Below are 13,118 nucleotides of genomic sequence, written 5' to 3' on the forward strand. Positions count from 1 at the left end.
CCCTCTGTCAATAGTCAGATTTACTAATTGTCCTCCCCCCTTTCTACTTCTTTTTTAATTACTATTGTTATTTGAATATATCTGTCCCGTAAAGACTGCTGCTTTTCTTTTAGTTGTAAGGAGTAATCTCTCTAGTCGTAATCCTAGACTCATAATATTCACCCTTTAATGTTACAGTAATAATAATAGAAATTCTTAAGAACACAGCCAACAACCACTGACCTCGTCCCCCCCATAACCTATGTTCCAGGTGTTGACGGGACACACAGGGTCGGTCCTATGCCTCCAGTACGACGAGCGGGTGATCATCAGCGGGTCCTCAGATTCCACCGTCAGAGTGTGGGACGTGAACACGGGTGAGATGACCAACACGCTCATCCACCACTGCGAGGCGGTACTTCACTTACGCTTTAACAATGGAATGATGGTCACTTGCTCAAAGGTGGGTATGCAGGTTGTTGTTGTTGTTGTTTAACCCATTAGCAGCGGATGGCATGATTTGCTGCAAAGGCAGAGTCGGTCGTAGGCGCGGGTGGCACTGTGCCAGACAGTGTAAACCCGCCATCCTACTGCATACACCTTTTTTTTAATACCGTAACCAATGGGTTAAGGGAGTCAAGGTTGAGGAATTTGATTGAAATATATTTAAGGTGGATGCAGGCTAATAGATTTTAAACATTTTGAACTATTTTATTTTCAAATTGGCCTGATTGAGAAACTGCTGCCAGCTAAAGTAGAATAATAGAATAAGATAATAAAGTATTGTTTTCCATTTTCATGCATAGAATGAGAATCAAGTTTTTCTGTTCCAAAGGAAGATATATATATATATATATATATATATATGTATGTATATGAATAAATTATTTTGTTTGCGAGAAATTCTTAAAACTAAAAATACAGAGTAGTAATGTACACATTATAAAGCAATTATAAAGTTTTTTAACACATGTTATTTGTGGCAAAAAATGATTTGATGTGAGACAGTGCTATTGGATATGGATAGTGATGTGGAGTAGTACATCTGTAAAAAAAAAAGAAAAAAGATACGTTGAATCTATTAGTCAAATATTAAGTAGTTAGTGTATTTGGATTAGAATAGATTTTTTTTTTTTTTTTTTTTTTTACAATATGTATATTTCTTATTCATGGAAATGGTGAGAAAGGAGAATCGGCTTAATAAGTGACAATATCTATCTTTTTTGCAAACCTCTTATTTTGCTGTGAATTGCAATATATTTATTATTCTTTCTTTTCTTTTCCTTCCAGGACCGTTCCATTGCTGTCTGGGATATGGTATCCCCGGCAGAAATCAACCTCAGACGGGTGCTAGTTGGTCACCGGGCAGCAGTTAATGTTGTTGATTTTGATGAGAAATATATTGTCAGTGCGTCTGGTGACAGAACAATCAAGGTGAGGCAATTTTTTAAGCATTATCATTATACTGTTATGACGACTTGTTATTGTTTTGTTTATTGTATCATAGGTACCACAAATAAGATTGATATAGATATATTGTAAGTATTATTGTATATTGTTTGAATACCCCTCATACAAACGTCCCAAAATTTTAATCATGCTTACAAAATATAACCCCTGTTCAGCTCTTATTTAAATTGATCTTTCTCTCTCTCTCTCTCTTGCTTTGTCTTTCCAATAAAAGTTATCCCTTATTTATGAAACTTCACTTTTTCATGATAGTGCTACTGGATGTGAGTTAATTTTCACTTGCCTCATTATACCCTTGTTAACCCATTGAAAGCAGAGTGGATATATTCCACACCCTCTAGCAATATAGAAAGTGCATGCAGCTTCCCAACAGGAAGCTATGTATACAAATGCACTTACAATGTGTATGTTGAAACAGACCTATGTACAATCCATATATACTGTAAAACTGCATGATGTGAAAGGATATCATCCATTTTGTTGGCAATATCTTCATGATTTGATATGATGTCATCCATCATGGATGGGTTAACTGATTCTCTCATTTACGAAAGGTCTATCACCATGAGCCTATTATTCACTCTCAAAGCCAGACTGTTCCTATCATGTCTCAATTTCCTCAAATTGTTCCATTTTATTTCAGGTGTGGAGCACAGGAACCTGTGAATTTGTGCGGACACTAAATGGTCACAAGAGGGGCATTGCATGTCTGCAGTATCGTGATAGACTTGTAGTCAGTGGCTCTTCAGATAATACAATAAGGTACAGAAGTTCAAGATGTAGTTGAATGCGTGGCGTTTTATTATTTTCCATGGCATATGTGGTTCTTAGATTTAATTTGTTGTTTGCTTGTAATGATGTGTGTGAAATTCTACAAATTTGACAGATGTAATTAAGCATAGTTGTTTCCTATCAGTGCTGATATTGCTATATATATATATTGGTAAAATTGCTTGGAACTTGAACAGAAAGAAAGGAAATGTCATATTTTACATTTAGGGTTCCTCAATGCATAGTTAACCCATTCACGCCGGTTGACGTGATAGCACGTATTGTGGTTTTCGCGTCAGACGCCCTGGACGAGCTATGAGGGGAAGCCGCGCGCTCGGGTAGAGCGAGCGGGCAACCCAGGCTCGCGGCTTGTGCGCCCGAGAATCTTGAGGCGTTAGGCTTATGCGTTCGAGAACTCCGGTATTGCGACCGTGCAAAGCCGGAACATCCCCGGCGTGAATGGGTTAAAGGCACCAGACTGTTAGTGAAAAACACCTTTGTACATATTGATACAGGTCACATTGACACATCCACTAGTTTAGTGTATTTTTATTTTTATTGTTCCAGTAGCTAGATTTTTATTTGTCTGAGAAATTAGGAGAAAGTAGGCATAATATTTTTTAGTCATTATGGTCATAGGTTAAGTAGCCAAAACATAATTGCAATTTTGATCAATGAAATGCAGTTAGAATTATTATGAGCTACTGTGTTCTGCCTTTGTATTTATTTAGTCTTTATTCTGTTGCCTGTTAAATTTCTATTCATATTTCTTCTAGTTCTCTTCCAGCTGCGTTTTTATGTTCTGCCTCTCTTCACCATCATCTAGATCTCCTGATTCTGTTGTTTTCTTGTTCTTTCTGCTTGTTTCTCCTTCTTTCTTCGGTCTTTTTCTTTTCTTTTCTCTCTTTTCTTCCTTCTTATTTCCATCTTTTTCTTCTCATTCATTTTTCTTCTGGTCATGTCTTCTCTCTTCTTATATATTCTCAATCTATATCTGAAAGGTCAAAGGGGACTTGGGGGATAAATCCTTTGGATATGATAGTAATTAGCATGATGTTGGCCACAGGTTTTGTAATGAAAGATAGTGCTAGGTTTCAACTGATGTACTCTTTTTGTTTTGTGGGTTGTAAATAGTCTCTCTCTCTCTCCCTCTCCTCCCCCATCCCAGATTGGCATTGAGATAGATTTTAGAAAATTGGGATGTTTTGGAGAGAAATGTGTGTTTGCGTTTGTTGTGAAGATAAGTTGAATAATATATATTTTGTGTTTTTTTACAGGCTGTGGGACATAGAATGTGGTGCATGTTTAAGAATTCTGGAAGGGCATGAAGAACTAGTACGATGTATTCGCTTTGACAACAAGAGGATCGTATCAGGAGCATACGACGGGTCAGTTAAGCCTTCACCACCTGGGAAGGAGTTCATCTGCCTTAATTTATTTTATTTTATTTATTTATTATTATTATTATTTATTTATTTTTTATTTTTTAAGCAGAAATTAAGATGTTGCTATTTCATATATCATCATGAATGCTTTGTCATATCATTTTTTCACGATTCATATTCCTTCATCTGTTATAATTGTAAGGATTTTTTTTTTTTTTTTTTTTTTTTTTTGGGGGGGGGGGTTAAAACAATTTTAGATTTTAACAGATTTTTTAGAAAACATAGGGGAAATAATTTCAACTCTCACATCACTCATTAAATGAGGACTGTTGCAATACTGTTGCCACACTACTGGTTCAAGTGTATAACTCTGTCATTAAACTGCAGGAAAATCAAGGTTTGGGACCTCCAAGCAGCGCTGGATCTTCGAGTGCCAGCTGGAACCTTGTGTCTCCGAACTCTTGTGGTAAGTTGCCTTGCATTTTGTCCATATTTTGTGATTATTTTCCACTTACTCTCTCCATATTATTCTCTAGATAAAATGTAAAAAAGACAAACTTTTATAAGCCTTTTTTGATAGTTGAAAATTATTGTGGAATGTGTGATGGTAATATTACTCACTGACTGTCAAGTTAAGCCACTGTATATGATATCTATATTGCTTAACTAATAGTCAGTGTAGTAACAGAATACCTAGGACAGCCTATAGAATTGGTATATATGGTCTTTCTATATTACTTCATAAAACATCCGTTCCATGAGAACCCTGGCTAATTCGGTGTTCATTTTAAGAAAATGAGTTATGGTTCATGTCCAGCAGCCAAATTTTTTTTCTTTCTTTCTTTGTCATCATTTATTTATTTATCCTTTTTTCCATCTTTTTGCTTTTGTTTGGCCTTTTTTATTTTGTAAAATGAGGGAGACACCTGGATGGACTGTTGAAGTAATAGTAGCAGACCAAAAAAAAAAATAAATAAATAAAAAAAATAAAGAAAGAGAGCGAAAAGGCTACAATTCCCTACAAGTGTCGTACATTTACTTGCAGGGGGTAGGTGGGTGTATCAGAGCTTGATGTGAAATGTTTCTCATCAAGGCAACAGGGTGTCACTACAGCCTTAAGGTCGATATGTTTCCTCTGTATTCGGTTTAGCTTACTTACTCACTCACTCACTTACTTACTTGCCTCTTTCAAAGATTCCTAGCTTTGGGTTGTGGTATTTTACGTGCTAGGTTTTTTTTTATTCATTGCTTCACAAATGCTGACTTTTTTCAAAGATGATAAAAGTTTTCAAGAAAGTTGTTTGCACTTGTAATGAGTTTATTATTATTTATAATTATTTTCTCTCATTTAATGATTTCTCTGATAGGATATATCTTGTTTGACTTGCTTATTTGTATGTTTAATATAAGGTCACTTTTTCATCTTCTCAAAGTCATGGTTTAGTATGAAATTTAAATGTTCCATGATAAATTGTATGTGGCATTGTATAAGAAATAAATTATTTCTAAGAAAATATTTAAAAATTGCATTTGCATATTCTCCAAATAATTGCACTTGAAAGCTTAAATAAATTGAGATCTAGTCGCTCCTCACTCTCTCAAAGAACAGTCATGTAAATTCACAAATCAAAACGAATTCCCATTCCCAGAGTCCTCATTCCCTCCGATCTGTTCTAGGAACATTCCGGCCGAGTATTCCGCCTCCAGTTTGACGAGTTCCAGATAGTTTCGTCCTCCCACGATGACACTATCCTCATCTGGGACTTCCTCAACTGCTCCCCTCCAGAAGCCTCGGGGATCACCAGTGCTCGAGGAGGATCGCCCACCGGGGACAGAAGGTGGAATGCGCGTTTGTTTCTCCTTAGCATTTAAGACCTCTGGGGATGCTGGGTTCTTCTTGGGCATTGGTTGTAATTGATATATTGACTAATTTAGTGGTTCTCTAAGTTCTCTCTTATTCTTCCTCTTTATCCTTTCTCCTTATTTTTCTTTCTGTTATTCTTTTCATTATGTGCTCATTCATTTTCTCTCTCTCCCTCCCTCCATCCCTCCATCATTCTCTTTGCACTCTCATTCTCTTGGGCTTTTATACATGCACACACACACACACACACACACACACACACACACACACACACACACACACACACACACACACACACACACACACACACACACACACACACACACACACATTCTTTTTATCTATCTCTCTCTCTCTCTCTCTCTCTCTCTCTCATTCTTCTCCCTTCTTCTCACTCTCCATCCCCCTCTTCCTTTTTCCAAACCCTCTATATTTTTTTCACTTGTTTCTCTCCCGTTTCTGTGCCTCCTTTCTGTCTCATTCTTTTACTCTATTTATTATGTTAGTGGTGAGCAGAGCTCCAAGTAGAAAATTTATTTTGGGGGGTTTTACAGGTTTATCAAAAGGCTGCTACATAAGCTCAGTTAATTATTATCATCATTATTAATACTGCACAGGCAGAAATTGCAATTTGAAAGGAACATAGATGAGGAAATATCTATGCAATTTTAATTGTACAGATTAAAATCTGATCTGGAATATGGCAGGAGAAGAAGAAAAGAAATAGAAAGAAAAAAAAAAGTGAGAAAGGTGCAGGTAACCCAGTATTTGTTGAAGACAAATACAAAATTTTGCTCAGGCTGCATTAATATGTTAACCCATTCGCGCTGGATGATGTGCTTACATGTTTCGTGGTTTTTGCGTCAGACACCGGTGATAAGATATTTGGTCAAGACCAGCGCTCATGGTGAGCCCAGGCTTGTGGCTAGTGTTTCCAAGAATTCTGAGGCGTTAGGCCTATGCATTCGGAAACCTCAGCATTGTGACCATTCAGAGCTGGAATCGCCCCGCCGTGAATGGGTTAACACCGGGAGACAAGATATCACATCTAGTGGTGGCAGGACCAGCCGCCAGGGACAAGATATTTTGTCATGGCTATCCTCCTGGCCAGCGCACTGGGTGATTGGGCAAATAACCCGAGGTATTAGGCTCGTGCGTTTGAAATATCCCGGTGTTGCGACCATTTGGAGCCAAAACAGCTCCGTCGGCAACAGATTAAGGATCTGTAGTAGTATGATGTTAGACATGGGGAATTCATGTAAGATTTAGGTGAAAAGTCATAAACACAGTATCAATAACATTTTTTTTAGTTTATTCATAGTCTGGTATTGGGCACTTTATTTTTGGTGTATTAACCCTATGACGACGGTGCTTCACACTCGTGTGACACAGCTAAATTCCCGATGCCGGAGCATCATGCCAGTGTGACGTTTCCAATGCAATATTGCAATGGCCTGGCATAGGGGTTTTCGCGTAGCGCGTGCCCCGTCGGGAAAGGGTTAATGGCTTGCCAGACAGAGCAATTGTTCACTTATGCAATCATGAATAAGGCCTTAACTTGTTCACTTCTGTATTCCCAAAAGTTTACATTTGTTATTTAACCTGATAACGATGGGGGTGAATATTTCAAGTGTGCAGGCCTAATGCCTTGGGTTATTCGCCCGCTCTGGCTGTGGCTGACTATTACACGGCTAATCACCTGGAGTGCCAGCCATGTGTAAAGCCATGACTTGATATCACATTCCCAGCATCAAGTGCTGCCACCACATGATGTGCATGGATCACCTGCTTAGTGTATGTCCCTTGGGACCAAGGTGTTCCGACGAAGACCTTCGCGCCAAGAACTGCACAGTACATTTGTTTTTCCTCTGGCTCACATTTGGCGCGATATGATCTGATTGATGACCACATGATGTGATATCATAACACCTGGCATTAACAAGTTAAGTACAGGTTATTGATGTCTCAGTCATGAATGATGATTGCTCTTGAAAAAAAAGACAAACATAAACACTAAGTATCTTAAAGCTAGTCCTTTCATTAACTACACACATTATTCTATAATAACCATGGATTGAATGTGCTTGGAAAGTTAAAAATCAATTACTACCTATGATATTACTGGAAATGGCCTAAAGATCTTTCTGTTGAAACCTGAGATAACAATCAGAGAGTCATTAGGAGTAATGACCTAACACATGCATGTGTTCTTTCATTCAATTAAGGGATGTACCAAGGATAAAAGTTCTTAACCCTTTAATGACAAATGACCTGACATTCACGTCATGGCTTGACCGGTCTGCCTGCCGGTGACATGAATGCCACGTCATGACATTGTCTGGCTGTCCTACCAGGTGATCGGATGATTAACAGCTATCAGCTGCCTTAGCGGATTAATATCTCACAGTGTTAGGCCTGCGCATTTTAAAAAAGCCGAGCAAAATGTCCAGGTGGAGCCAAAACCCTCCATCATTAACAAGTTGAAAGTCATATCAGGTTAACTGTACCAGTCATTTTTTTAGTTTATTTTTCTAGTAGATTCTTATTGAAAAATTCTGTTGTCATACCAGATTTTGCCTTTCCTCTTTATTTGGTTATTTTTAACCCAAATCCTCCAGATGACATGCAGTGATGACGTCACCTTCTTGGCCCAAACTCCGGTCGTCATGTAAGGTCACGGCACCTCGATGCCGGGCGTCATAAGATAAGACCCTGGAGTTTAGGCCAATGCAGTAACCTCCCGGAAATGCATAGCGCGAACAGTTATTAATGTCCCAGAGCATTTGGGTTAATGGGGCACCCTATAGCAACGATGACCTGAACTAGATCTTCAATGCATCCCAATCACATCACATCATTGTAAACTATGCAGGTTTTGCCTCTGCAGTCAAGCCTAACTGAACATGTGAAGCAAGCCTAAGATTTCTCTCCCAATAACAATTTTTTCATTCTCCCATTAGTTTCCAGGTGATGGATGTCTGACATTGCATTCTCTTCTCCTTTCAGCTAATGCAGTGAAGACATAGTGCACATTGTTTTGTTCCGTTAAAAGAGGTCTCCAGGGCATAGATGAATCCCAGGAGATGCTCTCATAGCAACTTGCATCTACAGGATGTGCCTGCAGCTGTGAAAGAGACTTGAGTGATGGAAGCTCGAGTGCTGTCAAGAAGAAGAAAAAAATAGTGCCAGTGAATTGTGTGTGGTAGGTCACGCATCTCGAACACATCTTTGAAAAAATAAAAGGCACGGAAAAAGACTCGCAAGTGCTTAGGGTTGATAGTAAAGACCCGGCACCTCTGCCTGCCTCCCCCCCTGGCCCGTCCATACTTCTGTGGTGTGATAGGCAAACTCCTACATCACTTTGGTGCATAGCCAGAAAAGTGTTGGTGTACTCTTCTTGTGCTGACGTTCTAGTGCCCTCTTGTTCTCTACTGCTAATCGAGGCTTACGCTACACTCTCTCTTTCTCTCTCTGCTCTCTCTCTTTCTCTCTCTCTCTCTCTCTCTATCTATTTCTCTTTCTCTCTGCAATGCCAGAACTTTTTTTTATATATATATACTCTACTACCTTGAGTTTTAGAGCTTCCTCATTTGGAGCAACTTCAAAACCGAGAATCAGATCTGACAAAAGGCTGAGAGGGAAAAAAAAAAGAAATATATATTTAAAAAAGTAAATAAAGATAGCATGTAAGGTGACCTGCTCTACTTGTGTGAACCAATAAGATGAAATCAGTAATTGTTGTTATTGTTCTCATCAATTAAGGAAAGGAAGATGCTGTCCAGTGCAACATGTCTCTCAACAGTGAAGAGAGGAAGAGAGTGCTATGGACCATAGTTGGTGTGCAAGTTATATATGTCAGTGTATTGAGTTAACAAGATGATGGCAACTGAGCATTGAAAAGCTTCCAGTGGAAAATGGAAAAGAAGCAACAGATCTCATCTGCTCCACCAGTCCAACAGCCAGACATCTTTTTTATTATCATTAGGCCATGACATTCATAATGTTCCACTTGTAAATTCATTTTGTGTAAAAAAGAAGACAGTATGTGCTATTGTCTAGCAATCTGTGCAATATTTTCAAAATGAGGACTGTCATTTCTTATTACATAGTGGTTTGATTCCGAAGTGTAACAATAGAGTATACACAAGCATATGTCATTCAGCAAAGCTAACGAGAACTAACTGTTGTTAAAGAGATTGGAAGAGCTTTACCAGTAAATCTAAACTTTTTTTTCTGCAGTAAAGATAGAGTAGAGCTTTCTTGAAATGATATTTATGCTTTTTTAGACAGGATTTGTGAAAGATTTGACATACAAAATGCAGCTGAGTCTACTGAAATGTTCTTGTATACTTTTTATCTTTTCTGTTTCATAACTGTTCACTGATGCAACTTCATTGGGTCAACGACAGCAGCACATGTTATTCACAACATGAATGGGAAACAGATACCTTCCCAAAGCAAGCAAACTACCGTTGACTCTGAAACTTTAGGATCACATCCACTGCTGGCATCTTGTATATTTTATTATCATTTATTAGCTTTCACCCCTCATTTTTATGGTATAGAATGCATTATTCACCCCACAATATATATGTATATACAGAGAGAGTGATGATACGTCTGTGTGAGTGTCAAGTGTGTGATGATGTGTGTGGGGCCTATTTGGTAGTTGAGATATTTTCATTCCAATGCTTGCTGTAGCCAGTTTCAGTTTTCAAAATTTTCCAATCGAATTCTGAATTGTAATTGCATTGGGAAGCCAAAACTTTGAATAGAGGATATCATGGGAGTTGAAACTGTGATGTATTGTCTCAATATCAGTCTCAGATTATTTTGAAATATTTAATAGTGAAGTATCAATTTTAGTTTCCAATGCAAACCAGAAAATGAATTGTGTTAAATCTAAATTCCAATTTATTGTATCTAATTGTTAGAGGAAGATTCAAAACAGGAGTACATCAAAAGTCACCGATATCAATACCCCAACAATCTTTTACAAGATTTGGCATTTTATTTTATATATCTGCAGTTGGCTCTTAACATTTGCAAGGGTTGCTTACCTAAATCCCAAGTGGATTTTTAAAATTCACAAAAGCATGTTGTGGATATTGCTAGTACTAGTAGACTAGACTATATTGTTTTAGTACTATCATGCTCAATATCATTATGGGTTGAAAGATCTCAAAGATAACATGGTTATAAAAAGAACAAATATATCATAGACCATTTCATTGTGATTAAAAAAAAAAAAAAAGTTAAGCACTATTCACAAACAGTAAATATGTAACGTACTTAATAACAACCACTGTAGTTTTAAAAACCTTAAGTGTATTTTGGTGAATGCAAGCAGTGGGCAGCAGCATTGTTAACATCATTTCTCTCTCACTCTAATTATCAAATACATACACATGTAGTTGTCATATATTTATGTAATTTTTTTTTGAAAAGTAATGAGGCTGTTATTGTGATTTAAACCCTAGAGTCAGTACTTTTGGTTTTCAAAATGATATGATCATCATAGTACAGGGTTTGATAACGAAGATGTATTACATACACTTATGTACAGAAATGTGTATTTGCCCTTTTCTTTAATTTTGACAGTTTTGATGCATTTGTGTATTTTTTTGTGAATGGTAACAACCTATTCTTATGAATGGTCTTGGGAATAATACAACCATCATAGTCTAATCTTAAGATAACCTAATGGTAATTGCAAGATCCACAGCACACATTTGCAAATTTTAAGAATTCAAGAAGGGTTTAGAAGCATGACTCTCTTGAATGTTATGGGCCAGGTGTGTGTGTGTGTGTGTATGAGGTCCGTTAGATAGAAACCAAAACATTTGAAAGACAAATTTAGTGCGACCTACAACTTGTTCAGATTGGTCTCTTTCAAAATAATCCCCTCTTATTAATACACTGGTTTCAACTTTTTTTTTTTAAGTTCTGCACTATCAAAAGGCAGTAGGAACAGTGTACTAGCAATGGAGGGTACTATTTTCATAATGACAGGTCTGATTTAGTTCTAATGAAAGCAATAAAGTTGTTATTTTATTTTGGTTTCTGTTTTAACTGACCTTATATAAAAACTTACATAATGCCTCTTCATTGTAACTTTTTCTTTTTTATTTTACTTTTATTTTTGAAGTTGCAAAAAGTTTTGATGTTGCACAAATCATTTGATGTACTTCAGTATTTTTTTGTCAGTTTGCATCACCAAGACCACATTCATCATTTTTGTCTCATGGTTATGTATATCACAGCAAGGGTGGGTTTCCATCTAATCACGTTTCATGCTACATTAAAGTCATTTAGTGTCAGTCATTTCTGTTATTATTGCTGTTGTTATTATTATTATTATTATTTCCTTATCTTTTTTCATTATGCTTCCTTTCAGGCTTGATACAATAACTTTTAGAAACATGTGAGGTATTTGAGACTTGACATCATTTTATTTTGAAAGACTGTTTACTTCATTATCTTTTTTTAAACATTTTACTTTGCTGTTGTGACAATGTAGCATTGTTTGGCTGTAGGAGGTGACCATCAATAGCTTCATGTACCATGCGTTGTGAAGAGCCAAGGAATCCGCAGTGTTTGGGCTAGAAATCCAAAGGATTTCACATCCGCATCAGTTTACTGTCAGTGATGAATGGGGATTTTTCTAAAATTGCAATGCTTCAAGGTTGGTTCTGAAGAGGGCACAAATGGCATTATAGGTAGCAACCTCTAATGCAACTTCACCTCAAGTCATATTGTTTGTTTTGTCAGGATAGAATTGGTCATAATTATTTAGCCAGACAAGTTACAGATGTGAGTTCCGGGGCACTTGACCGGGCTTGCGACATGTGATGTTTTGCATTTGCACACTTTTATCTGTTGGTATCAGAGCCTTAGAGCTATTGTGGGAGACCAATCCAGGAATATCATCAGTCATTGTACTAAAGTGCTGTATATTATTTGCTATTATTAAATGTTATTGCACTTCAATTTAATGATTTGCTTTGTTTAATCCAATAATAAGTTTTATAACAGGCTTCAGTACAGATAATAAGTTCCACAGGTATACAATTTCATATATTGATGTTTTAATTGCTATTTCTTAAACCATTCTAAGGGAGAGAAACATAATTGTTACTATAACTTACAGTAGGGAAACACAAGCAACTGTACTTCAAAGGAGATTAGATTTGTAATGCAAACTTCAGTTTTTCTTTTTCTGACCGAATCAAATGTTGGAAAGATGAAATGTGAATTGACTTGATTGCAACATCATTGTTCAAATATCTTAGTCTTCTTTCACTCTCTCTCTCTCTCTCTTTCTCTCTGTTTGTTCTAATCAAACTTCATTGTTCTGTTGTTGTTTTTGTTTTTGTTTTTTTTATGCAGGCATAGACCTGTGCCAGAGCAAACTCTTCAGACTCAGGAAAGGGCACCTCAGTCAATCGGAATACTTTGATTAATCATAAGCTCACTCTGCTCAGAATACGTAGGTCTATGTATTCCTGTAGTATTTAGCTTATTTGTTGGTGGATGACTGTACAGAGAGTTTTATCAAAGACAGTGCTATTATATTATACCTGAGCTTGAAGATCATGCCAGCATGTAGTGAGGAGGCAAATTATTGATTGCTGAGTGAGGAGAGAAAA

The 13,118-nt window shown here is 37.1% G+C and overlaps 1 protein-coding gene across 8 annotated transcripts in view; it reads left to right on the plus strand.

Moving 5' to 3' along the window:
- The window catches only part of slmb (beta-transducin repeat containing E3 ubiquitin protein ligase slmb), a 33,403-nt gene extending 20,939 nt beyond the window's left edge, over positions 1-12,464 (plus strand). For 4 of the 8 annotated variants that reach the window (XM_086545037.1, XM_086545038.1, XM_043026054.2 and 1 more), the window contains exons 7-13: positions 251-442; positions 1,270-1,413; positions 2,093-2,211; positions 3,498-3,608; positions 3,993-4,071; positions 5,283-5,443; positions 8,476-12,464. In XM_086545037.1, coding sequence (XP_086401163.1) covers positions 251-442; positions 1,270-1,413; positions 2,093-2,211; positions 3,498-3,608; positions 3,993-4,071; positions 5,283-5,443; positions 8,476-8,479 — 810 coding nt within the window. In that variant the 3' untranslated portion in view covers positions 8,480-12,464. Of the gene's footprint in view, positions 1-250; positions 443-1,269; positions 1,414-2,092; positions 2,212-3,497; positions 3,609-3,992; positions 4,072-4,650; positions 5,444-8,475 lie in introns of all 8 variants that reach the window. The other 4 variants (XR_015191708.1, XR_015191706.1, XR_015191709.1 and 1 more) reach the window with 2 other exon arrangements.
- The last annotated feature ends 654 nt before the right edge of the window (positions 12,465-13,118 follow it).

Source organism: Penaeus japonicus, unplaced genomic scaffold (assembly GCF_977035675.1).
Source record: "Penaeus japonicus unplaced genomic scaffold, GWHDUDI00000001_assembly GWHDUDI00000016, whole genome shotgun sequence".
Taxonomy (NCBI): Eukaryota; Metazoa; Arthropoda; class Malacostraca; order Decapoda; family Penaeidae; genus Penaeus; species Penaeus japonicus.